General features: G+C 42.0%; 1 protein-coding gene across 2 annotated transcripts in view; it reads left to right on the top strand.

Annotated features, from left to right (window-relative positions):
* Positions 1-19,181, top strand: part of BTBD3 (BTB domain containing 3) — a 30,302-nt gene extending 11,121 nt beyond the window's left edge. Inside the window, exons 2-5 of one of the 2 annotated variants that reach the window (XM_058679396.1) lie at positions 10,886-11,192; positions 11,662-11,752; positions 12,326-12,444; positions 15,220-19,181. In XM_058679396.1, the coding sequence (XP_058535379.1) occupies positions 11,050-11,192; positions 11,662-11,752; positions 12,326-12,444; positions 15,220-16,252 (1,386 nt within the window). In that variant the 5' untranslated portion in view covers positions 10,886-11,049 and the 3' untranslated portion in view covers positions 16,253-19,181. Of the gene's footprint in view, positions 1-9,953; positions 11,193-11,661; positions 11,753-12,325; positions 12,445-15,219 lie in introns of those variants that run through there. The other variant, XM_004593360.4, reaches the window with a different exon arrangement.
* Positions 19,182-27,486: the final 8,305 nt, after the last annotated feature.

The raw sequence follows: 27,486 nt of genomic DNA, 5'->3' as shown, positions 1-27,486 counted from the left end.
GCCAATGTAAAAATCAGCGTATTTTAAAGCTTAGTTGTGTTTTCAACACTATTAATAATTTTTAAAATCATGACTGATGATTGACATTTCCTTTTATAAACACACTAGCACAACAAGAATCTTTTTCCAGCCATGGCCAGAATGTTCCATTCCACTGCATACAGTACCAACTCCATTACTGTGAGGGACTATTTGGATGAAAATTGAGAACTACTTATTTTCTGGAAACAGATAGCCTGATGAATTCACGGTCTAGTTCTTAGAGACATACACATCTGTGTACTGTCCTACTTGTGCTGTTCTGTAGGACTCGGACACCTGGCCCTGTGATTGGTCTGTGCAACAGGCTTGACTTTTTTGTTTTTACATGTACCCATATTCCATGACTTTGTTTGATGACTGGGTGTGTCTAATGGAGTGGAAATTCACTGATTCAGTGTTAAGTGCACATGAAGCACGTTTCATACCCACATAAAAAAATCTTTTTAATTATCCTCTTTTGGGGGTTATTCATGTGATTACTTTCCTCTTTTTCTGTGAATTACTGAGAATTTATCAGCCTTTTCAGTTCATTAGCTCACTAAAATTCTCTATTGGTGCTAGAAATAAATATGCCAAACCATGAATTAAGTGAGGATGGTTGATAAAGGCAGCTTTGTTTTGTTAACTGAGTCTTGTTCCTAGTTAACCTGCACTTTGCCATGAATATCTCTGTTAGGTTTAATTTTAGAGTTCTAAAGAAGCAAAGCCTTACTTTGAGTGCCTGTAGGAACTTGCTGTAAACTGAGCTTTTAGTATTTTCCTGTGGATTAGCTGCAAGGTAGATGTAGCAGTCTGCCTTTCCCTTTGTGCTTAGACATGTTGAGGAGTGCCCCAGGGCACGTTTAATAGGATCTGCAGTGCTCACTGGTGTTCCTAGCCTAAGCTTGCCTCTCAGACAATTAGAAATATTGTGTACCTTGGTCTCTCTTTTATTCCAGGACCAGTTGCACTCCATAAATACAGACTATAGTGCTAATTGGACTTGGAAGCACTGGGCTTGAATCTTTCTTTTACATAACATGGAAAGCCAGCTGTGTGGGTGTGGCTTTGTTAGCTCATGATGGGGAAGCAGGATACAGTCTACAGAGAAGGTACCCTGTAGTTAGGCAACATCGTGAGATAAGGCTGTGAGCAAGTACTACAGTTGAGCACACTGAGGCTGGAAGCACTAGGAACCCTGCTTGGGGGAAGTGGACTTTGGACCCTTTCTGGAGGGATGGATAGGCTTTTGGTAGGTGGAGTTGAAGGGAGGAAAGCTCAGTGAGGATGGTGGAGAGCAGTGAATCTCCTGTAATGTGGCAGTAGTCTTGTTGGCAGAGTGGGTGAAGGAGGAGACAGGTCAGAAGGGCTGATGGTGAGGCCGATCTAGGTCATGGAGATCCAGCAGGCACAGGAAGCCCTGTGGCTTCCTCTCACTGAGGAAGAATTCCGAGTTTCTCTTCTTGCTGGGTGGCCGCCTATGTGCATTCCCCTGCTTGCAGGGGAGACCATCCGGAATCCCCAAGACTGGCGTCTTGGTCGGTTATCCCAGAGTGTAGTTGAGCTCTGGCCATGTTTTACTTAATAAATAGCTCTTTTCATGTCCTTTCTGGTGTTGTATTTTCAGTTTTATTAGACGGTGCTATTTTAAACAGAAGCGTCCATCTGCCAGGTCTCCTGTGTGAACTCTTAACGGATCATGGCGTTCCTGCAGTTGGCTAGAGAAATCCTTGGGAAGACCAGTCTGAGAAGGAAATTTTGATGACTGTTTTCAGAAATTGTTTTTTACTAGTTTGATTCCAGCCATAATTATGTGGATCCATGTAGCTGTAGCATTGGTGAAATGATTGGTTTCCCTTGTTTACTTGAAAAAAAATGAACCAACAATTGAGTTGATACTCCTTGAAGATTAATTTTGACTTTAATGTTTTTAGTCTGCTCGTTATAGTTAAGGTCCACACGTTAAGTGCTCTTTGCCTGTTGTTACGTATGCATTATATGTGTGAGGAACAGGGAGGGAAAAACCCACATTTAAGAATGCATCTCTGTGAGTAGTCTGGGCTGCTAAGTGAGAGTTCCTTGATCAGTCCTTAATAAGCAGTTAGAGTATTCCATACCTTTGCAAAGAGCAGGCATTGACCCACTTGAATGGTTACTCTTTATTAAATGCTAATTGTATTATTAGAATTAAATTTTTGTTTGAAATAACCTTTTTCTTTTTTTAGTCCTGACACATAAGGTAGGCTAAATATAGAACCTCCTCTACTTTTATTCTGATTATAACAGCATGACAAATGGAAGTAACAAAGAAACACTATGTCAGTGCCAAATAATTATTTCCTGTAGCAAATGGAGTTTCTGAATGTTGATGATTAAGTTAAGGTTATGCCAACATTTGTGGTACACTGTGCCATTTTACTGAACCCTTCAGAACATTCATAGGGAACTGTATACTTAAAGGTAATTAATAGTAATAATGTAAAGCATTTTTAAATTTGGACTTAAAAATAGAATTGAGTTTCCTTTGAATTTTTGCCAGAAACTGGTTTCTATAATAACTCTCTGTCATAGACTTGTAATTCTACTTGAATTTTTTGTTCGCATATGTTATTGTTCCTCCTGCCAGCAGTGCGCCTGCCTTTTTCCTGCTCATATGTTGGCGTCTGCTCCAGAGAACAAGAGTTGGAAAAGGCAGGGGAAGGGCCCGTTGAACTGCTTGGATTTTTTTTTTCCTGCAGCAGAATTTGAGACTTGGCTTGGGATAACAGACTTGTTCATTTTAGAGCTTGCGTTTTCCTACAGTAGCAGTTCGTATTCTAGTCACACACATGATAACATGGAATAAGGTGTTACAATACATGTTAATTGACTGAAACAATTGTGGATTTGTGATAGTCACAACATAAAATTGCAACTGGTCTTCTAAGCAGTTTTGCTAAACTTTTAAAAAGTGAATTGAAGAGATTTTTCCAGTCTTCCTTTTCCTAAGTGTTTCCTGTTCATTGTGTACTGAGAATAATTTAAAATTTGAGTTAATTTACATCATCCTTCTGTTTGGTGTTGGGGAGGGAGATAGTAAGTCGGAGGACAGAAGAGCAGTATTGACTTCGAATCGCACCTTAGGGCCTGAGAGTTCAGCACCATCTGGGAAACTTGTGTTTGAAACCTGTTCCTTTTTGTAAAGTTTTCTTGTACAACTTTTCCGCTAAGAGTTCTGGGTATCAGGGAAATTCACAACATTTGGAACTCCACTCGCAATAAGCCCTGATACAGAATATCTGCTGATTTAGGGACTGTCTGGAGTCTGACTTTAAAAGAAAAAAACCTTATTTTATTCACTCCTTGGGAAGAAGGTGACTTTGCCAGATAGAGTAAGTGGTTCTTTGGTTATGTACATACATATAATCTGCATTATAATATAATGGAATGTATATTTTATATAGATATAATCTTTGGAAAACTTTGTTTGACCAAAACATGTTTCTTTCCTCCGCTGTAATCTGAAGCCAGCAGATCGCTTGGAGAAAGCCATGGTGGTGATTGGGCACAGTTGCTCGGTTCAAGCCATTCCAGGAAAGTTGAAGTCCTCCGCTGGATTAGAACAGCTTCCTTAATAGCCCTGATGTTTCATTTGTGTGGATAAACTGTGTGTTTAATAGACAGTTTTACACACACACACATGCACACGCAGAGGTTTAATAGGGTCATTGTAATATGTGTTATGTTTGCTTAAAGGTAAATAGTTTCTACAGGGGCATTGAGCATGACATTGACTCTGTTTAGGTAAATATCCACAACATACATGTGTGTGTATGATTTTGTGCCAGGAGAAAGTATTAGAAGGTCATTGTATTGCTGATGAAATTCTTCTTACCTTTTCTGGAAATAGACACTCTGATTTCGACATTTCTATCAAAAGTTTCTACCATGCTGCTAATCATCACTGTAGTGTCTCAACTGGGAGTTGTGATGAAGTGCTTTATCAAATGACTAGCGAATGCAAGGTCATGTATTCCAAGGTAGTTCTGCCGGAATTCTGAGCCATGTTCTCTCCTGGTTAATAATATAATCAAGAAAAATTCTTTCAAAATTTATTTGTTTTTATTTGAAAGACAGAGTTACAGAGAGACAGCAGTGCCAGAACTCAGCCAGTTCAAATCCAGGAGGCAGGATCTTCCTTCAAATCTCCCACATGGGTGCAGGAACCCAAAGACTGGTACCTCCTCTGTGCATGTCTTCACAGGCCATCAGCAGTAGCTGGATTGGAAATAGAGCCCTGGGGAATCAAACCAGTGCCCATATGGGATGCTGATGCTGCAGGCAGAGGCTTAGTGGGCTGTGCCACAGCCCTGGCCTGTAAGAATAATTAACTAAACTAAACAATAATTTCTTTTTTCTTCCATTGAATTATGTAAGTTTTATCTTATTTTAGCTAACTGTCGGGTTGTAACACATGTTATTATTTTATGTACCATTAAAAGAGGGAAAATATGGAATTGTTATATTAATGAGATGTAAAGTACAAGACACAGCCCATTGTCAGAGATGTGAACATGGTGAAGGAGGCATGGGCCAGTCAGTCAAATGCAGTTTATAGTGTGTACACTTGAAGCTTTAGTTGGGTGTTGGTCACAGTGAGAATATGAAAATGCAGGAGAAGTGTGTTAGCTAAATCATTATTTCTGCCAGGTATTATAAATTCTTCAGTTATGGAAATGGAGAATGGGAAAAGACAAGAGATAATTGTTGGCAGCCTTTACACATGAGGAAACTGAATGAAATAATGTTAAGTATGTGAAATTTGGCAGTTAGTACTTTGTTAAAGTATCTTAAACTTTATATAATAGTTTGTGATTGTGTTCCTTTAAGTAGCTATCTTCAGAATATCACATGATCAACCTTACTCCTTTTTAAGATCACTTTGAGGTATAATAGAGAATAATTTTGAATGTAGATGAGTTGCTCAGGATACCAAAAAAAATACAGTGAGACACAGTATGGTGAAGAGGTATAATCATCAAATGTCTTGTTAATTCTCAAATTTAAATATTTGAAAGTCATTTTCCTGCCTTCTGAGAACTGTCACATTCACACTTTGGGTGTTTTGTTCCAGACATAGAGTGCAGTTCCTGGTGAACTGGAGCTTATACGTTATCATCCTTGGGGCTAAAATTGAAATTGAGTTGCTACCAGGACTTCCTGTGGCCCTGGATCCTCGCAGGTGCAAAGCACACAGGGCATCAGCCAGCAGGTGACCTCCGGGAAGTTTGAAACCCAATCCAAAACTCAACCTGGAACGTGGGTTTCAAGTACTGTTTTGGAGACGATACTGCAGAATTCAAACATTGAGTGTGAACCTGATCACATGCATGAACAGTTCTTGATGATTGAACCTAATCTGCAAAATCAGAGAAAGATTCACTGGTGCCACGCTTGGCCCTTGGGTGGGATGACATGTCAGCAGCGGTGCAGCCTGGAAGGGTGCCACAAGAGTGCCCTGTGAATCCGGAGGATGCTGTATCTGAGTAACTGAATCACAGATTCTGTTTCCTGCTTTGGGTACAGTTGTCTCTATAGTGCTAATTCTCAACTTTCATCAAAGTGCTTTCACAAACATCATCTTGCCTTCACAATTAACCTGAGAGGTGAGCTGGATCTAATTACTTCGTTTGGCAGATGAGGCTAATGAAGCTCACACACACTAAGCAATCTTGAGGTCACTTGTTGGCGCCTGCTTTTTTCGTTCCACCATGCTGCCTATGCTTGATTCGTGTTTATTTCCAAATTTAGAAGACATATAGTCTGTTTTCCAGCAGTAACTGCTGTCTTGAGGAACTGCCAGCATTTTGCAGGTTCTCTTTGTTTACCTTCCAAATTACAAGCATAACCTTTGCTTGGTAATCAGAAAGAAAAAATAGACCCCAAACCAAAATACGATTGCATTATGAGTTATCAAGTTAAACTGCTTTCCTCTTTTAGGCTGTATCAGTGATTTTGGGGAGTGATTCTACCCTCCCTTGCTTAAACTTCATTCAACCTCACTGCTATATTGTAGTAAAGCACGTACAAGTCCAAACAAGAATTTAGAGCAAGTTTAGCAAGAGTTGCTAGCATCGTTAGTTGTTGACACAGAATTTGGTGTTAACCATGAATGGCTGGTATTTTGACTTTGATTTTACCTGAGGAGCCTCTTCTGTTTTTGAGTGGCTTCTTCATTCCTTCCTGTTAAGAGTTCCTCTGCTTTTTTTTTTTCTTCCAGAAAATGCCTTTCAACATTCTTCCCTGTAATGGTTCCTGTAGGAGTGTAGCTTATGTATGCTCATATGAATTTTTCGTTTAAATTAAGTAGATTAGAAGTATAAAAACAACATTTTGTAATATAACTGTGGGCAAAAAGTAGAGCGAGATAAGTAGACCTTGGCAAGCAGATTTGTCTAATAGTCCAGACTTTGCTCCACAACCTAACTGTGACCTTTTCAGACACTTTAAACTTTACTACACCTGCTATGTCTTATCCATAGATGTGACAGGTGCTAATTGACTTCTGCAGTCCCTGTCAATTCCCAGTCTTATTCGAGTCCGCTTGCTGAATTTAAATAAATAAAAGAGGCTTGAAGGCAGAGTTTCTACCAGTGAAAGGGATGATCTAAGATTAAACTGTGTTACTGTGACTGTTGAAATGGAATAAAAATAGTTAATAGCAGTTCTGTTTTTCTGGCAGCTACAAAATCAACGGTCGTTCACTGTTAGCTAATATTTGAACTTAGTTCTCAATCTGAATCACCATTGATGCCTGACACTTGTAATAGGGTGCATGCTCAGTGTGTTGTGTTTTTGGCGACTTTAATTAATCAGAGGCTGATGGGACTCGACCTCATACCTCATTAGTGCAGACTGACCAGGTCTTAAGCAGCTGTAACATTCAGGAGTTGTAGCAACAAGTGATAGAATGCTAGCTGGAAAGAAAATTTAGGAGTGAAATTTAACAACAGATCTTGATCCTTGTTTAACCCTCAGTCTGTTGGCTAGTGCATTCTAGGTTACAGACTCAATAAATGAAGTTGTAAATAGTTACATTTCATCAAGAGAGAAAGAGTCATATTTGGATTCAATATTCAGACTGTAGAAATGAAAACAACGCAGAGTGATTTTGTTGTGTTTCAAGTTGTGAATAACTCAGAAGGGCAGATGAAAGATGGCTTCTCTTTCCAGAAGAGTGGGCGTGGAGGTGATTTGAGGGTTTTTCTTGACTCCCATGAAGTCAGTGCAGTCTTGCCTGCCTGTCTGTCTGCTCCAAATTCTTGATAGCAAAGAAACCTGGAATGTTAAGCCTTAAATGCCCTTACACATTACTTGTGCCTTGTTTCTTGAGCTGTGGTTATTATATTGAGTAGATCAAAGCTAGCATTAAACTAAAAAAGTATGAAATAGAAATTGAAATTGTCAGGGTATATTACAACATGCTAGGAAAAACTTTATTGTTTATCTCTTATTTGTATTCATGCATGTTTATGTGTAAACCAGAATGTGGAATGTATTTCTTGCTGTGGCTTGAGAACCCTTCTGTTTACCAAACTTCATTCAGCAGCTGAAGAAGTGGATGCCCTTAAAGACTAACTTGCCTGCTCTAATCCCTGCGTGTCCACTTTGTAAGTGGCCCAGTCAGAATTAACCAGATTACTTGATTGTGGCACACTGCATTGCTAATTTTTGAAAATAGCATTGGGAATCAGATTATTTAGAAATCTTAACTGGTTTGTCTGCTTCACTCCTGACGTGTTTTTTAATCCTTTACTTTTCCACTGAAATAATTTCTCTTGAAGATAGTCTGGAATTTTGTGGCCTTTCTTACTAGTTGGACAGAGATTGGTTGCCTCTACCCCTGAATCCTGAAATTTTCACAGTCAGAGTCTAATCAGAATTTTAGAAAAATATATGAGGAGTTGTTAAGTTTTATATCCAAATCGAATTAATTATTTTGAATTATCTAATGACTTTGAATTATTCTAGTGACTTGAAAACTAGATGCAAATTGTAGCACCAGATAGTGATATTGGATCGTTGGAAAGACATTATATAACTTCTCTCAGGTCTTCTTAAACTTGAGTGCCATACAGATTATGTCAAGGGCCTTGTTAAAGGATGGGTTCTGATCCTGGTTCTGCGTGACTTTCCAGGATTCTGCCAGCTTCCAGCAGGTGCCGTTGGATAGCAGGGGCCTCTCTCACCTGCCTTATTAACTGTGTTCTCACTCACATGATTTTTGATTGCCTTGATTGTTAACACCCTTGTGTCTCAGTCTGCCATACCCTAAGTAGTAAATGCCCCTCTGCAGCACTGTTCTGGGTGATTGAGACAGACTACTAGTTCTTCTAGTGGGTATTTTCAAGCTTTTCTACCAAACTTAATTTTCCAAGTAACTGCACTCTAATTTTAGAAAGAGCATTTTCACAAATGGTGCATGGTCTTCCTACAGTACTGCCTGTGCTCCCCCTTTATTGGATGGTATGTGAACCGTGTGTGGTGAACCTTTCTTGGTGATGGAGTTTGAAATCCAGAACCTTGTGAGTCCATGTGTCTGTGTTGTGTTTTTCAGTTTTGTCTAAGCCAAGTGCCAGTTATCAGTACCTCTGCTGCAGAGTTGGTTTCCCTTTCCATTCTGATTGACTACTTCAGATGTGAAAAGCCTGATACTACATTGTCAGAAATGCGTGTTACTTGCTGCTAGAAGGGCTTGCCCAGTGTGGGGCTTTTGGAGGAGGAGGGAGGCAGTCAAAAAGTTGTGTGGCACTTGAGCAGGAGAAAAATCCTTTGGTCGTAGCCCAAAGGTGAGCTTGTTTATTTCTTCTTCATGCCTTTCTGCTTGTGTTTTTCAGTCTGGTTCTTCAGTGCATGCGGTTGCTGTCTAACATTGCATCTTAAAGTATATTTAGAGTATATATTTAAATATGTCAGCCCTGTGGCTAGGAATATGATTATCATATTAAATAAACAGCACTGGGGGTGCATCGGAAGTGGGGGGTGTGTACCCTTTTTTAAAGACCGTGGTTCTCTTACACACTATGTTTTGCAATGGCATTGCAAATGGTTTTAAGGAAAATAATGATGACCCTAAAAGAAGATAGTCTTCCCTGGCTCAGTGCAGGATTTAAGGTTCTCAGAATTTAGACACTTAATTTCTGATACTATCTTCAGTAGGTAATCAGTGATGGGCACTGCTGACTCTGCTGCTGTACCCTCACCTGGTCAGGCAGTTGTGATTCAGATGGCGGTGTGCAGCAAGGCGAGCTGGGGCCCTGAGGGGAGCGTTAGGTTGGGGTAGCACGGAACTGACATGGCTTGGAGAAAATCAGTAACCCAGACAGCAGACGGAATCAGTGTCTTCGCTATCCCTTTTCCCGGTAAATGAGCATGTGCAGAACCTGTAATAGGCATTTCGGGGTTTGTGTGTGTGTATGTGTGAGTATTTTACTAGAGGATCTACATTTATGAAAACCATGTAGTAGTTTGTAATCCTCTGATTTCAAAGTAAAGACAACATGTTGGCATTTTAACTAGGCAGCATCAGAGATGTATCATTTTGCATGGCCTTACTGGCTCTACATTAAAAGTTGTAGATTTTATTCTTTAAGTTTACTGCCAGACTAAATGTAGCTTTAACAGCTAAGTTGGATTTTAAAATTTGGAAGAGGCCCCTTCTGACATATTTTTTAGTGACTTGCAGCCTTTAAACACTGGTTACCAAAATCTCATTTGAATCTTACTTTTTATTTACATATTAAATAAATCTTATGTTTCATTGCGGCTAAACAGTCTAAAATATTTTAATTATTATAATTTTGTTGCCTGAAATCTCTGTTAAAGGTCATTTTAGGAACTATAAAACATGGACAGATAAACTGAATATAGCCTGTGCTTTAGAATTTGCTTTCAGAGACTAGTATAGAAAATCTCCTCATAAGCTGTAATAAATGTTATATATGATTTTTGTTATTACTAATTCTTTCTGGCTTATAGATTGGAGGATTTTAATTGAATGATTTAAAATTAAATGCTTTTGGGAAAAAGATTTTACTAGAAATATGCAGTAGATATCTGACCCTCCCTTTGTTAATTGATTCTGTTTGCTTAACTTAGTAAAAACTGTCCATCTACCGAAGAGAAATCTGTGGGCATAAATTCCTGCACTGCTATTTTTGACTGTGCTTCATGAGTTGTTTATCTTATTTAAATATACAGTAGACAAGAAAATGCTGCGCTGTTCCTTTAACGTCAGAACTATGCACGTTACAATAGGTGTCACTGTTTTGCTTGGTCCAATCCTGATTGGTGACTTCAGCGATTGGCTCCTTGGCTCCGAGCACTGGCTGCCTGACTCCATCTGCAGGGCTGTAATACCTACTCTCCTCCGATCCATTCACCACCACACAACTTCAGCCGGCTCAGCAGACGCGTTCGGCTCCAGCACATCTTGCTAACCTAATTCAGAAAACAAGTGCTACCGCTCAGTGCCTGTCGTCTTTGCTCAGGGTAGCATTTTCAGGTGATCTAGGAAACGGTTATTGTTATGAACAAATAAGAAAAGCAGGAATCATGATGGGGATGTATTTAACAGATCCAGCACTGGATAAAACTTAAAAGCCAGTTTCTGTTCAACATAGTGAAAAGGTCACCTTGCCTGGCTGAGAAAAGAAGCAAAATACCGGCTTGTTGGTTTGTTAACATCTTAGCTCCAGCTGGGTTCGTTTTCCTTGATGTTCGATCCAGTTTGGGATATCTGGCCATAAAGAGAGACATACTGTACTCATGGTAGATGACAAGGAAAAGAACATGAAATGTCTCACCTTCTTCTTGATGCTTCCAGAGACGGTAAAGAGCAGGTCCAAGAAAAGCTCCAAGAAAGCCAGTAGCAGTGGCAGCAGCGGCGGCAGCAGCGGCAGTGGCGGCAGCAGCAGTGGCGGCAGCAGCACCAAGTTGCCCCCCGTTTGTTATGAAATAATTACCTTAAAGACAAAAAAGAAGAAGAAGATGGCTGCTGATATATTCCCCCGGAAAAAACCAGCCGGCTCCAGCAGCACCACTGTCCAGCAGTACCACCAGCAGAACCTGAGCAACAACAACCTTATCCCAGCCCCGAACTGGCAAGGGCTCTATCCCACCATCAGAGAAAGGTAAGTGCCCACAGTGTTCCTGTGGTGAAGTTTGTGCTTTTGCACGGCTTGTAATGTATTGTTGGGTATGATTATGTTTCCTTTTTCCCACAAGTTTTGTTGGTAATGGAAAACTGCCTTGTATCTTTTCCAAAACAGTACAGCTGTTTTCCTCTCAGATAAAAATATTTTTGCAAGCTGTAACATTTAAATGACAGGGATATGTCTAAGGGAAATAAAATATAGAAGCTTTGTGTTTGTCCTTAGCCTTGTGAAAAGTTTGTATAACTTTCTTTTTAAAGAAACATTAATTACTGGCCATGTGTTTGTAATGATTAAAAACAAAGTTGTTTAGTTAGAACCTTTATTTGTTTTGCCTTGAAGTTACTAAACCATTGCTTAGTTTGCAAATCTTTTGTGGGTTTTGTGAGTTGGGGAAGGGAATATTAAAATGCTGGCCTCTGAATTAATGCATTGCCTCTGTTTACAGAAATGCGGTGATGTTCAATAATGATTTGATGGCAGATGTACATTTTGTGGTTGGGCCACCAGGTGGGACTCAGCGGTTGCCAGGACACAAAGTAAGCAACAGCTACATTCTGTGTTCAGTCCCGGGAGTCACAGAGGAGGACCCTCTCTCAGGGAGCCGGGAACTTGGTGTGGGAACTCGCGTGGCGAGGGGCAGACAGTGCGCATCCCCCGAGGACACAGAAAGCAGGCCCCTCCCCAAAGACTGGAGCCTGATTTGGAGGCTGGGTTGGTTTTTTTTTTTTTCCCTTTGTTTCCTTATATCTCAAGCAAAAACAAGCCCTCTCGCTGTGCGGTCATGAGAAGTTGTTGTGACAGGTTAGGAAAGTTAGATGTTTACTCTTCTCTTGCAAGTCAGATAAGCTTGTATTCTATTTATTTTACAATGATGGGGGCTTGTACGTTAATCTCCTAAAGCCTTGAGATAATTAGCTGCCTAACAACTGTTTTCTGTGACTGTCTTATGCTTCCCTGGCATGATACCCTGTACCTTGGCTTTTTCAAAAGAACAGATTTAGGTTTTCCCTGTCCACTAAACCCCGTTGCTTAGAGCCTGTTTTTCTGGATTGATTTCCCAAAAATGCTTTTAATTTAATGCATGAAATAAGCTTTCTGTTTTTCCACAGTATGTTTTAGCTGTTGGGAGCTCTGTGTTCCATGCAATGTTTTATGGAGAACTTGCTGAGGACAAAGATGAAATCCGTATACCAGATGTCGAACCTGCTGCTTTTCTTGCTATGCTGAAGTAAGCGTTGTTCATACATTGGGAAAGAGTTTGTTTATCCTGTCTTCGTACTTTGCTGGCTTCTCCATTAAATAATCTAACTTCTGTGTAGCAGAAAAGGAGACTCTGATGGAGAAAGGGCGTGCTGCTTCCCTGCTGGATGTTTTTGGAAAAAAGGAAAGGTGCAGTCCAGGTGTCAGTGGAGAGCATGTGGAATGGTGTGCAGGCATTCATGATCACACCTGACGCAGGCTAGGAGGCAGTGGAGGTCTAGGGATTTGAAATTTAACAACGTGAAGAAAAGCTTTCCAATGTAGTCATTATTTATTTGAAGATGTAATCTTGAAAGCAGTGTGTGAGATAATCTTCCAAAAATATGTTTTTGCTTCATAATTCTAGAAATTATATACCTTATTTAAATATCATCAGTTGGGAAGGCTTTTTTTTTCTAAGAGTTACTTCCTTCACGGCAATTCCTGATTTTACAATCTTGTCTGTGTACCTGGGCGGGCCAGCTTGCGCAGAATCAGATGCCTTGTCAAGGGTGGGAAGCATTTGCAGTTGATTGATGCTCTTTTGCAAGAAGTGAGCAGTTTCATACAAATCTATACAGAGAACTTTAATTGCTAATACAGAACTATAAAATTATGACAAGTTAGATATTTATAAAATAATTTTGTATCTAGTAGGTCTTCTGCAGACCCCAGTATATGTGGACTAGCTAAACTAGATCAGTTTCTTCACCATATACTGGGACTAAAAAGTATAATAGTTTACCATGATTAAAGTCTAATTTTTAATTTTTATGACTTTTAAAATTCTTATTCTAACAGAGTATTTCAGCGTTGAGATTACCTGCTAATATTATTTTACTGGAATAAATAAAATGTTTAAAAAAAGAGTTATTTCATGGGTCAGAAAAGTTGGATAATAGTCCCTCAGATGATTACAATGGTGACATGTGTTTTTTGCAAGCATACTGAAAGTATGTATTATGCTTAGTTCTAGAACTTCAAAGTATTCATTCTTTTTTTAATTCATTAACATATAGAAAATTTATTTCATAAATTTTGTTGATAGGATTTTCATGAATACCATGTTTTTATTCCTCCCCAATCAAAGTATTCATTCTTTAGAATGCAGTTCTGAAATCTGATTCGTGTGACTAGAACTTTCACAGTGAAAAACAGGAAAATTAAAGACAGTGAACCTGATAAGTAACAAAACATACATGAATCCCCCAGTTTGAGCCATTGGGGGTTTTTAGAAGCCAGTGCGCAGGAAGCATTCTAGCTGACCTGTGATTCCAGCTCCATGAAGCTGGTGTTGTCTGGTAGTGAGGAGGATTTGGCTTCACTGCCATCAAGTGGAGTGTTGTGTCAGTCCAGAGATGCACATAATTGGGAAGCATGCGTAAGAATAGCAGAGAAGTACCTCTCACCGAAGTCACTTGTTTCATCATTTGACAAGTATCTTTTCTCACAGATGTGTGGCCTGAAACATAGGTATATACACCTTTTTTATATTATATGTGCAATCCCTGTAAAGTGGTAAGAATTAGAAATGCCATTTGCTATCATACCTTAGTAAGGAGAGTGGTGGTCATGTTTCCTCCCTTCTTCATCATGGTGAGTCACTAATAGGAAAAGGGGTTACTGCTCTGTTGAGAGTTGCAGGATGTGAGCTGCCAAGTGCTGGTGCTCTTTCTCCGCCCCTGAGCTGCAACTGTATTGTTACGCTGCCCTGCTGGTAATGCGCTTGGCCTGTTGGAGAAGAGAGGAGCAAGGCACACCCCATGGTGATCGTAGCCTTTTTTGCATGCTGAGAAAGTTTTGAATTTTCTTACTGAAGCTGTTTTTAATTTCTTAAGTATGTTTCACTAAAGTGTCATTTAGGAAATAAAAGAAACTCAGAAAACTAGAAAAATTTAAAGGTGTTACCAGTATTTTTCATCCTTATGTAATTCTCACTATTTCTTTGTCAACCATAGTAATGTAAGGGAAATAGATGAGATCTTGCTTTATGGGTCATTTTAGGAGGGCATCCTGGTCCCTGGAACACCAGGAAGCATCTTCTCTCCTACAATAGGAGTACTTCATGGAATCACAGAAATAAATATTACATGTTTTAGCTTCTCTGTTCTGCTTTTATTATTTTTTTTCCTGTTTGAGTGGGAGAGAGGGCTTTCTTACTAGTTACTGCTGAGTCTTTCCAAAAGTCCCTGCAGCAGACTGCCCCGGGCTGGCCTTAGGCCAGGAGCTGTGTGCTCAGTGCAGTATCCCCTGCGGATGGCAGGAGCCCGACGACTTGGACTGTCAGTGCTGCCCCTCAGGAGTGGGTTAGCACCCCATGGCTTCTTCCACACAGGACCATCAGCCTGAACAGCCTAGCCTGCTTATGCAGTCTGCTAACATTACAGTATTCATGCTATTTACCTGAATTTTCATAAACATATTTACGGTAGAAGCTACACAAACTGCTGTTTCAGCACAGTTCTTTGATTACATAGAATGTATGTAACAGGATTTTGTAATTTCTTTCCCTAATGATGATCTCAATATGTAATGCTTTCCATCTTTGGTCAGAAGCTAGAATGTAACACAATAGTTAGTGTCTTTAATTATAGGAACTAGGAGTTGAAATATGAATAATTTATGACTGTGTTTCTTTAATTTCTAAAGTAGTAACTGTCACGTAGGATGATATTCTTGTACACAGTTGGAAGTAGTTGTTTTGCTTCTTGTTGAAGTTGCCTCTTTGACGAAAATCATTCGTGTGTTGTGGATTTTCTTCCAGATACATCTATTGTGATGAGATTGACTTGGCTGCTGACACAGTCCTGGCCACTCTTTACGCTGCCAAAAAGTACATCGTCCCTCACCTTGCCAGAGCCTGCGTTAATTTCCTGGAGACCAGCCTGAGCGCCAAGAACGCCTGCGTGCTCCTGTCCCAGAGCTGCCTGTTCGAAGAGCCAGACCTGACACAGCGCTGCTGGGAGGTGATCGACGCCCAGGCCGAGTTAGCCCTCAAGTCCGAGGGCTTCTGTGATATCGACTTCCAGACTCTGGAAAGTATTCTCCGCAGGGAGACTCTGAATGCCAAAGAAATCGTGGTGTTTGAGGCAGCTCTCAACTGGGCTGAAGTCGAATGCCAGCGGCAAGATCTAGCCTTGAGCATTGAGAATAAACGCAAAGTCCTGGGAAAGGCACTTTACCTGATCCGCATCCCCACAATGGCCCTTGATGACTTTGCCAACGGTGCTGCACAGTCTGGAGTATTAACTCTCAACGAGACTAACGACATCTTCCTCTGGTACACCGCAGCCAAGAAGCCCGAGCTGCAGTTTGTGAGTAAAGCCCGCAAGGGCCTGGTTCCCCAGCGCTGTCACCGATTCCAGTCCTGTGCCTATCGGAGCAACCAGTGGCGCTACCGGGGCCGCTGTGACAGTATCCAGTTTGCGGTTGACAAGAGAGTGTTCATCGCTGGCTTTGGGCTGTACGGCTCCAGCTGTGGCTCTGCGGAATACAGTGCCAAGATTGAACTCAAGCGGCAGGGCGTGGTCCTGGGGCAGAACTTGAGCAAGTACTTCTCAGATGGCTCCAGCAACACCTTCCCTGTGTGGTTTGAATACCCAGTGCAGATTGAGCCAGACACCTTCTACACAGCCAGTGTGATCCTCGACGGCAATGAACTCAGCTACTTCGGACAGGAGGGCATGACGGAAGTGCAGTGTGGCAAAGTGACTGTCCAGTTCCAGTGCTCCTCGGACAGCACTAATGGCACCGGGGTACAGGGAGGTCAGATCCCCGAACTTATATTCTATGCTTGAAAACTCCCTTCCTGAAGCAGTGTGAGCTAGAGGTGCGCATCTGGGCCCTGCTTGCTTGACGCTTATTAGCTCCTGTGCAGATGTATGATCAGCGCTGGTGATTCGCAGTGAATGAGGCAGTAGGAAGCTTTTGATTTCTTTCAACCTTTTAATTACGTACAAGCAAAGATGCACACCCGCATTCTGCTTTTACCTAGATGCTTCACGGAGCAGTCGCTTAGGCCATGTAGTTTTAGAGCTGTACCACTGGGGGGATGTTGTGCTTTCTCCTAAATACCCCACTGGCCTCCCTGATTTGCCTCTCTGAAGACAATTTGGGATCACCTGGGATTTCCTTTCAGGTTTTATTTGATGAATAGGAATGAGCTGAAATAATGACATGTAGAGTTATTTTAAAGCAGACTCCTTCCCCTCCAGAAAAAACAAACACAAACATACAAACCTCAGTGTACAGTTTTGAAAGTTTTCCTTTATATTAAGTTGCAGTTTAGAAAGTCGACAGTTGTCATGTTTGGCTCTTATTTTTCTCCTTTTAAATTTGTTACTTCTGGGTCTTGTTTTTTTTTAAAATCCTAAATTCATAGAATTGCCCATTTTAAACACTTCAAAGGAAAATAAAGAATTTGAGGCCATGACCTCTATTCCAAGCAGATTTAGCCTTCATTTAGCAGAAAAAAAATATTTGAGTACATGCTTCTTTTAGAAGCAACTAAATTCTACAATTTTATCAATAGAAGTTGCACGCCCCGATAATTTAAGCTGAAACTAAAGACAAATCCTAAAAACGTCTCATACTGCAGATAATTTAATTAATGGCACATTAACATAACAGTTTAAACAAAACCAAACTCTTTTTCTCACCACCTAGCTTTTAATCCTCACTGTTTGCTTGTTTTTAGAAGTTGCACTGTATAAAATTCTCATTCCCTTTTCCCGTTCCAAGAGGACCAAACATGACTTCACAGGGATGGAGCCGCAGTTAGTTTTGTAGCACTATATGTAAATGTGATGATAATTTTACTTATTTTTTTTTATCTGAAATACACTTTACCCAATCTTCTTTGACTGTATGCCATTTTTTTGTTAATTGTAATTCTGTACTGTTCCTGGACTGCTAGAATATGGCCTGTGGCCGTCTAAAAGTGCCAATATATGCCTGCAGGGTTTTTGAAAAAGTGGTCTAGAGCGACACACTTGATGATCGCTAATATTCATTGCATCAGCATCACAGTCCAGCTCCCTTGCTTGTCCACAGTTCATGCCAACAAAGGAATGGAAAGCTCACTGCAAAGCTCTCCTTGAGAGATGGCTGGCGTTCCGCTAGTGCCTGTAACACTGGAGTGTTGAGTGTTTTCACCTCCAGTGCAAGTATCCACGTGTTTCTGGGCAACTATTGTGCTCAGTGTCGTCCTGAGATGGCGTCCCCCCGCCACCTAGAGTGTGGTCTCTGGCCACCTCCTTCTCCTGCTCTGCAAAGCCTCAGCTGGCTGGGCTGGAGCCAGGGGCTAGTCAAGGGTTGTGCGTGCGTGTGCGCAGGCACACTCGCACGCATGCAAGTGCGGTTGCCAACTCAGGATCTGTGTCCTCCCTGCCTGGCTGGTGAGAGGTGGGACAGAAAGAGTTCCCCCTTCTGGCCTGAGCAAGGCCCACGAGGGACTGCCCTGATTTACCGTGTTTCCAGGCCCCCTCGCCCCATGGGTGGGGGCTTGTCGCCTTCGGAGGAGAACACTGGATTAGGAGAAAAGTTGCCTTCACTTTTGCCATTACCTGTGTCTGTCAGCCTCTGTTGGCATAGATCAGAAGCTGTTCTGGTGATTAGAGAAGATCACTCCCAGGATAATTTTCAGACATGCTCGTACAGCCATTTCCTATTAGGGAGATTGCAGGTAGTAGTTTTGGCAAAGCATTGATGGAAAAAAAAAAAAGGTACATTTTCAATGAAAAAAAAAAAACACTTGTGCAAAGGATTTTATTTTTAAATCATAGTGAAATATTTCAGTACCTTGTACCTACCAAGCACATTGGTAGATCTGATTAGAAGGCACTCCGTTGAAGCCAGAGGAGAAGGGAGTTTTTCATTCATTCATCCTGACTGTTGAGGTGAGTGTGATTGCTGGCCTTAGTGTGAACATCTTTCATTTGCTGACACTCACTGTCAGTGCTCCTGTTAGATGCCCTCCACGTGCCTAAGAAACTGCTGGGTGAAAGCCACCTGAGACCTGTACACTGGGTATACAAGGTCCTAATGTGTGTTATATTCATTCCTGTTACTTTAAAAAAAAAAGTGACACATCCACTGTCTGCATGGCTTTGGCCAAGAGCCGTGGGTAAAATTGGAAAATTATATGTAGGTGGAGAAAAACACTATTTAAAGCCCTATCCTCCTTTGCGTGTTTTTCAACAAATGGAATGAAGGCTAATCTATTTGCTTTATTTTCTTTGGTAGTCCTGACTTTTGTAGCTTTTACAGCTAGAAACCATTGTTCTGATGAAGCAGGAAACTCTTAACGTATAAACACACAAGTTTATTAAACGATATGCTGTAGATGCTTCCCCCACTGTGTCTGGCAGTCTTTGTTGTTAATACTGGGGATCAAGGGGCTAGGCTAGCAGTTCTGATGTACCATTCTTTAAGCATATTTTAAAATAGTATTTAAGTAAATGGTCTAATTTCTACATAATGATTGCACTGAACTGTCTTTTGTTTTTTTTATAGTGTTTAAGCTCAGCTAATTCAAGACACTGTAGCCATCAGCGTGCTTGAATTTAGTAGCTTTTACAGCATTATTTATGAAGGAAAAAATATAAATATGAAGTACCTCATGTTGAATGTTATTGTACTGTATTTTTAATGTAACAGTGCAGATCTTGTTAGACACATGAATGTGTATAATCATGTTAAATGCAAATAAAATAAAACTGGTTCATACATTTGTTTTAGTGTTTTTGTGACTGCCTTGACATGGGAAAAAGCTAGTGTTGATGTTTTGGTGCCACTACATTTTAGAGAGATAGTTTTGTAACACCCTTTTTTCTTCCTTCTGTGTATTCAGATATCTTTGATCCTAATGAAGTTAAAAAAAAGTTGGGGTTGATACAGAAAAGAACAATGAATATGTTAATCAGTTGCATTGTTCAAAGCCTAACTGTTACATAAATGAGAGCGTGAATGGATGTGTTTGTATTCCTGTTAGGGAACGTGTGGTTTGGCTGGCATTCTGAAGCAGTGGGTGCCTCTCCTGCTACTAAGGGGGTGTTGTACGTTGGCTTCCTAGGTGACCGGTGCTGCGCTGCTTGGGTTGTTAGAAGAGCTTGAGTCTGCAAATAAAATAATCAATGGAATGCTGTATGAAAATTTTAAGTACTATTTTCATGTACTGAAGTGGTTTTCCATTCTATTTCCCAGTGTCAAGTACACATTCATACATGCACACACACACTCAAACACAATTAAGATGCACTTTGGCTTTCTTCACAGCTTCTGAGGCTTTTCTACTGTGATTCTTTGGGAAAACATGTGTGTTTCTGTAAGCACTCCATCTCCTCGGGGTTTGGTTTCTATAGCATATCTGCTCAAAAGCTGTTTGGAATTATTCCAAGGACCAAGGGGACTGGAGCACTCCGTTTGCATCAGCCTAGTCGCAGTTGTAACCAGCGCTGCTAAGATGTTACATTCAGGAGAGTCTTAGCAATTGGCTCCTCGCTGTTTCTACTTAATCCACACGTTTGTCTGTGCTATCCAAGAACTATTGGGAATGATCCTCCTCTGTCGTTGGGAGCTGGGACCCATACGTCATGGCAGTCATGCTTTCCAGCTTACTCTGCCATGGCCATGGACCTAAGAGGAAAGCATTCCTGAGAAACAACATGGTATCAGACTTAGAGGCTGAGATAAAGCAATTATCCATGAAAACAGGAAGTGATTAAGTGAATGCCTTTGAGGTGCTTCAGTAGAAGGTGGACCCTTTTTCTGAATTTCCCGACAGTACGATTCAGTGTTTCAGTCAGTGCAGAGCCACTTGCATTTACTGAACAACTAGCACATGCTTCGTTTAGCCTATGCTTTTCAGAACAACATCTTTGGTGTCTCCTGTGGATGGGTTCAGAGAACTCTCCATTACACAAACCTGCCGATACTCAAGTCTGTTATCTAAAACGATATACAATTTGTGTGTAGCCTTTGATGACCCTCCTATGTATCTTAAATCATCTTTGGATTACATGTAATATCTAATACAATGTAAATATCTTGTCATTGGTTCTGTGTTCTTGAGGGAATAATGACAAAAACGTTGGTACATGTTCATTGCAAAATGTAGTTTTCTTGTATCTTCCACCTATGATTGATTGAATCCAGGGGTTTGTAACACAGATTCAGAGGGCTGAATGTGTGCATTCCAGCAAAACTAATGTGGTGGAATATTTTCAAAGATAGGATTTTCTCATTTATTTCCACAATCTGTATACACACTGGTAAAGCATTTCTCCAGCAAGAAAGAAACTACCATGTTGTTGACATAAAAAGGCGTGTTCAAAAAGTTCATGGAAAATACGTTTTGTGAAAATGACAGATTTCAAAACACGTTGGCAATGAGATTTCTCTCTTAGGAAGGGATGGGATATTTCAAAGATGTAGTGGGGCTTTCAAATGTTTTTAGGTTGATTTGAAAATCAGGGACACACACACACACACACACACACGTGCTTGCATCTGCCAGTTCACTCCCCACCAGGCTGCTAACAGCCAGAGCGAAGGCAGACTGGCCTCACGCCAGGCCAGAGTCAGCCTGGGGCCCCTGTGGTTGTTAGAGCATCAGGTCCTTGAGTCGTCCTCTGCTGGATCCCAAGCAGAGGAGCTGTGACCTGAGCCAGGATGCCTGATATGGCATTCCCCAGTGCTGACTCCAGCCCTGGACCAAATGCCCAACCCTGTGCTGGGCTTTGCAGCGTTCATTGAAAAGGGGGCTTGCTGAAGATAAGAGTGGAACCTCTTGATCTAAGTTCATTTTCTTGCAGGGAGAAGGAAAGCACTTTTTCTTTTTCTTTTTTTTTTTTTTTAAAGATTTTATTATTATTGGAAAGCCGGATATACAGAGAGGAGGAGAGACAGAGAGGAAGATCTTCCATCCGATGTTTCACTCCCCAAGTGAGCTGCAACGGTCGGTGCGCGCCGATCCGATGCCGGGAACCAGGAACCTCTTCCGGGTCTCCCACGCGGGTGCAGGGTCCCAATGCATTGGGCCATCCTCGACTGCCTTCCCAGGCCACAAGCAGGGAGCTGGATGGGAAGTGGAGCTGCCGGGATTAGAACCGGCGCCCATATGGGATCCCGGGGCGTTCAAGGCGAGGACTTTAGCCGCTAGGCCACGCTGCCGGGCCCAGGAAAGCACTTTTTCATTGGCCATCCTTGTAGGTACCTACTTTTGAGTCTAGACTTGCATTGTTCTTTTCCGGAATAAGGTGAAGTGTGGGGTCAGAAGCTCAGATCCTGGGGCAGCTCTGCAACCCAGATTTGAGCTTGTCTTTTGCCTGCAAAGACCTTCAGCAAGTTACCTGACCTCTCTGGGTGTCGGTTCTCTCAGGAAAGGGAGAGGTGATGTTAGTGTTCCCCACAAAGGAGGAGGAGCCCCTCTGCTTCTAGACCTGTATTGTGAAAACTATGAAATCTACTTAAATTATAAAAATAAGTGAGTGCCCTCTTTATAGGGTTACAATGATGAGTCAATAAATAAACTTTTCTGTTTTTTAAAAGTGTATTTATTTGAAAGACCATACAACAGAGAGAGAGAGAGAGAGAGAGAGATCTCAGCCGCTGGTTCACTGACCAAAAGCCTATGGCAGCTTGGGCTGGGCCAGGACCCAAATTGGGAGATGGGAATTCAAGTCTTAGTTTCTCTTGGGGTTACCGGAAACCTGTAAACTGAGCCATGACCACTGCCTGCCAAGGTCTGCATTAGCAGGAGTCTAGAGCCTGGAGCAGCAGTTCTGTCTAGAACCCCAGCACTTTCTGTTGTGGGATGTGTCTTTTAACTGTTAGGTTAAACACAAACCTACCAGTTAAATTTTCTTTTTTTTTAAAGATTAATTTATTTATTTGAGAGGGTTACACACAGAGGGAAGAGACAGAAATATAGATCTTCCATCCACTGGTTCTTTCCCTAAATGAGCACCATTGCCAGGGCTGTACAAGACGAAGGCCAGGAGAATGGAGCTTGTTTCAGATAACCCACGTAGGTGCGGAGGCCCAAATTCTTGGGCCATCTTTCACTGCTTTCCCGGTCTCATGAACAAGGGTCAGGATCAGAAGTGGAGCAGCCGGGATGCTGGAGTCACGGGCAGTGACTTCACCCACTCTGCTACAATCCCTGTAAATTATATTTCCCAAAGCCCTTAAATAGTGTGTGAAAGTGTCATGTAAGTGTCAAGTGGAACAGATTCTAAAAGGACCCAGACTTTCCTCATGTGTGCATTTGTTTGAATTAATTTATTTTCCTTTACACATGCTTTTAACAAGATGTCAGTGCAAATAAAAAGTGATTTTATTAAAAAGTTTGTTGCTGTTCTTTGAAATTGCCACGATCTGTAATGAAAAGAGTGTATAAACCTGCAAAGGGTTGCATATTTTGTAAAAATTTCACGTTTAAGAAAATCTCTAATATTTTAATCGTATCTTGCTGATGAGATTCTGCCATAGAAAGATTCTAGCTCATCGGACACATTCTCTGTGAGAGAATTGTCTAGGATTGCCCAGAAAATTATACTATGAAACTGAGTACATGTGTGCATAACAAGCTTTAAGACACTTTCCATGAGGACTCTAAATGTCCCGTTCAGTATTTCTGCTGGCATAAGAATAAGTTCTATTTTTGCTACCTATGCTCTTAGTCAATTCTTAGTAGTTCAAACATTTTGGGGTTAAAATCAGTATTGTGTTGAATTGTGTTTGATTTTTATTAGGATATATGTAAATACTCAATTACTACTTGGATTTTTTTTCAAAACATATTTGTTATCTATCTGAAAGACAGAATTGCAGAAAGAGAAGGAAAGAGAGAGAAAGTCTTCCATCTGCTAGTTCCCTGTCCAGATGGTCACAACAGACACATCTGGCTAGGTTGAATCCAGGAGCCTTGCACTCTGTCTAGCTCTCCCAAGTGGGTGTGGGTACACAAGCTCCTAGGCCGTCTCCCTCTGCTTTCCCAGGCAGGCATGTTAAGCAGGAATCTGGATAAGAAGTCGAGAAGCCAGAACTTGAACCAACACCCATAGCGGATGCCAGCATCACGGGCAGCAGCTTAACACGTGGTGCCACAAGCCACTCCTGGTTGCTTTGGTTCATGTAAACACAGCCGCACCAAGGACATCAGAAACCTTCAGTTTGGATGTTTCCATGGTTGGTGCCATCTCACCTCCTCCTCCACACCAGGAGCAGCTGCACCTGTAGGCTCATCACCTCCCTGAGCCATTATTGGGCCTCAGTTTGCTCAGACACTGACATCCTGAATAGGAATTTCAGTTCACTTTCTCAGGCCTGGATTCTCGGCCGGTTTCCCTGGTTAACCTGTGAAAACGTGCCCCTAGGAGGTTTGACAGGAGGGACCAGTCATGCTTATAGGAAGCTGAGCGTGAAAGATTGAGAACTCCTGATACTGACAAGTCCTGGAACTTTGTGCACACCCATGGGTACCTGCAGCCTCAGCACCCTCTTCCACATACTCCCAGAAACCAGTCGGGAGCTAATACCCTGAACATGGGCCTCCTGAACTGATCCCAAGTGATAGTGAGGAAATAAGCCATGGAACACAGGCCATCCTTTGCTGCCCTTGGTCGTGACCTCAGATTACTGTGCCAGCCTCTCCTATTCCATACTTCTGACCTGCACAGAAAGCCCCAGATTCACTGCTGTGGACCAGTGCTGGTTGCCCCTGCCATGCCACTGTTTGCTGAGGGATGATCTCATTGCCATTGGTTGGTGTTGATGCCTGCCTATGTTTAAGACTCTGGTCTCTGAACCCATTCCCTTCCTCTCAGACATGCTGGTCTGTAGTGTCTCCTCACTGAGCCTCCACACAGCCTGGCATTCTTGCCCATACTGCTGTTGACCTTACCCCTGCCCAGCCTGATCTGTGGCTCCCAACCTCTGTTCCTTTCTGCTTTGCCTCTGACCTCATACCTGGAAGGTCAGACTTCAAATACATCCATGCTGGCTGCCTTCTGTTGCCCCCAAATTACACCATTAACACACAGCAAGCCCTTTGTGGCCTACTGCAGCACAATTAGACCCCCATAGGTTGTTTGGACAACTCTGAGGCCCTTGCCTGGCTCACTCACCTCTGTGAGAGCTGAGTGCTGGGGCAGCCTTACTCCAGCCAGCTACGTCAGGGCCATGGTGGAGGCACCACTACATCATGTGAGAGGGAGAAACATGTGTCATGAGACTTGAGCTCAGAGCTTGTAAGACATCACAGAGCTTGATGACCAGAGAAAGGCACAAGGCCATCCAGCTGTCCAGGATGAGGACTGAGAATGCAGTCACGTGGCAAGGGCTCTGGATCCAGAGGCAATGATGTATCGGGCTGTGTCTGTTGTTCGTTGGCTTCGGTGTTTGATCTAGTGCTAGATATTGCTCCTTTTATACTCAAGAGAATCTACTTGAACAAAACACACTGGAGTACATGAAGATCTTACAGGGGAGAGGAGGAGGAATGTGTTGTATTCCCAACATATATATTCCAAATATCCGTTGGCTATGTTTTCTCATGGTAGCAGTTGGTTTTCCTAAGGAGCTTTGCTTTGCCAGCCCACCCAGCATAGCTGGGTGTTTTCACTTGGCCTCATCTTACTAGCTCACTCCAGTTCTCAAACCAAAACCTCCATCTGAAATCAGTGCACACTGTCTGAGATTGTAGCATCTGTGTCTTGTCACAGCCTCACTTCCATTCTTATGCCCTGTTTGCATCACTGTGCAGAAAACCAGACCCTAGTAAAGTGAGAATAGATGGTGGAAATGAACAGGACGATCTCTTCCCCTCTGTATTTCTTCACCGCTGTTTATAAGAACATTCCTCAGAAACCTTGGTTGGTGTCAGCCTCTTGCAGTTACAGGAAGATGAAGGGAAGCTGAGTGCTGACATTCACAGTGGCAGGAAGGACAAGAGGTCTGAGGGTCCGTTCTTGGGTTAGTAGACTTCACTTTGTCACTGTATCCTGACAGACTGAGTGGGCAAGGAGGCTCTCTGAGGTACCAATCCCACCCACTCAGGACCATTCACATGGTTTAGTTAATCTGCTCCCAGAAGTCCTTCTTTCTAATACCATTACTTTGGAGGTTAGGATTCCAACATATATTTTTGGGATGTGTGTGTGTGTGCATGTGTGTGAAAACTGAAGCATTCAGACCATGGTGCTTATTGAGAAATTATGCTTCATTAGCATTAGCAACCAGCCAGAAACCCCATGCTGGGGGATATGCTAAGTCCTACCACTCTTTGCCCAAATTTGAGACTTATTTACCCCATAGGTTTATCAGAAACTAAGAGAGCTAGCTCAAGCCATTTCATTTGTTTGAGTTTCTAACATTTACTTTCCTTAAATGAAGAAATGTCAAAACAGTTAAAACACAACTGGATGCATTTTAAGTATTTGCTTTTTCACCAATGAGTGCCTTTACTCCTTTATCAAATTCCATGACCATAGATGTAATCTGGATTGGCAGAAGTATGAATGGGAGGCTGGTGATGAGGGGTCAATACAAAGATCGTCTCTGTCACCCACCCTGATCAGAAAATTATGGCTGTACTGAAGTACCAAGTCCCTTGCAGAGCAGAGGTCTTCTCAGCTACACAATGATAAAACCTCCTATCTCCTTTCTAGCCTACTGTTGCATTAAAAAGGAGTTCATGTGCCTGTAAAGACAGCACCCCCACAAGGCATAATCAGGCAGAGGTAGCTACTGGCATTTCTTATACACTGGTTGTTGTGGTGGTAAGTTTTCTTGTGCCATTCTTACTGTCTCATTTTATGAAGAGTTCAGAAATCAAGTAGGAAATGACCTAAACTCTTCCCTGTAGTTACAAAGAAGTAGCTACCTCTTAAGGAAATATTTGTTACATTTTTAAAAACACACCTGCCACATACACAAGTCTCCTTGGCTTCTGATTCAGGACAGTTCCAGAAATCAACAATGATGTGACCGAGCGAGAAACAGTGTAGTAGAGTAGGATTGGGGTGGAGAGAGCCACAGTATCTTCCCTGACACAGAGCCTTCAGAAGAGCAGTGAAGGAATGGGTCGGCTTTCCTTGAGTGGACGGAGAAATGCCCCCTGCTTCTCACTGATCTCCAGCCACAGGGCATGCATAGGAACAGCCTCTCCCTTTCCGTGCCCTACCCCTACACCCACAGTCATCAATGTGGAAAACAGGGGAGACCTTCTCTTGAAGACAGGTGTTCACCTTTCACAGCTGAGAGGCTCCTCTATGGCAGACAAGCACCTAGGGAAGGATGCAGCTGGTGGGAAAAGCCTGTGGTTGTCATGGAAAGAATGAGGTCAGTGTCTCCAAAAACCTGAAAAGGAGGAGGATGAGCCCGTGGTTGTGCTGTCCCACGTTGACTGCCATTTGCACAGCACTGGGACAGTCATCCGATCTCCCCCCCCCCCCCTCAAGACATACTGGTTAGAAAAACAAGTGACCGTGTGCAGCCAGAATGCAGTCTTTCATAGGTCGTTATCAGAGCGGGTCTCTTGTCAATACCAAGTCTGATTGGGAGCAGTTCTCGGGATCATTTGGCTTCTCTTGTCAGAGGAAGCATTTTAACTGCTTCCTGCTGTTCCTTCATTTTTGTGCTAACCCTGAAAGACTATGTTAAATTGATGTTGCCTTTCCCATTTATTTCCAGAAGCATTTTTCCTTTCTTGCCAACAGTGGAAACCTTTGCACCTAAATCGGGGGAGAAGAGTGGGCAAACATGAAAGTTGTGGGCATGTCTAGCTGGAATGAGTGTATCTTATTTAACCTCAGATATCCGTTGGAGGAGCAGGTCCCCGTTATTCTAGATAATTCTCATTCCAGTAGCATGATAAGGAAAGAAAAAGAACAAACCAGGAAAAAAACCTACTGCATTCCATCTAGAAGGGGATTCTGTCTGAGACAGTTTAGAATTATAATGAAACTAACAAGCAAAAAAAAAAAAAAAGGAAAGAAATAATGATGATCATTGAATTGAGCGAGAAGTA

The sequence above is a fragment of the Ochotona princeps genome, chromosome 22, assembly GCF_030435755.1.
Source record: "Ochotona princeps isolate mOchPri1 chromosome 22, mOchPri1.hap1, whole genome shotgun sequence".
Taxonomy (NCBI): Eukaryota; Metazoa; Chordata; class Mammalia; order Lagomorpha; family Ochotonidae; genus Ochotona; species Ochotona princeps.
This window is presented reverse-complemented; position numbering and strand designations above follow the sequence as displayed.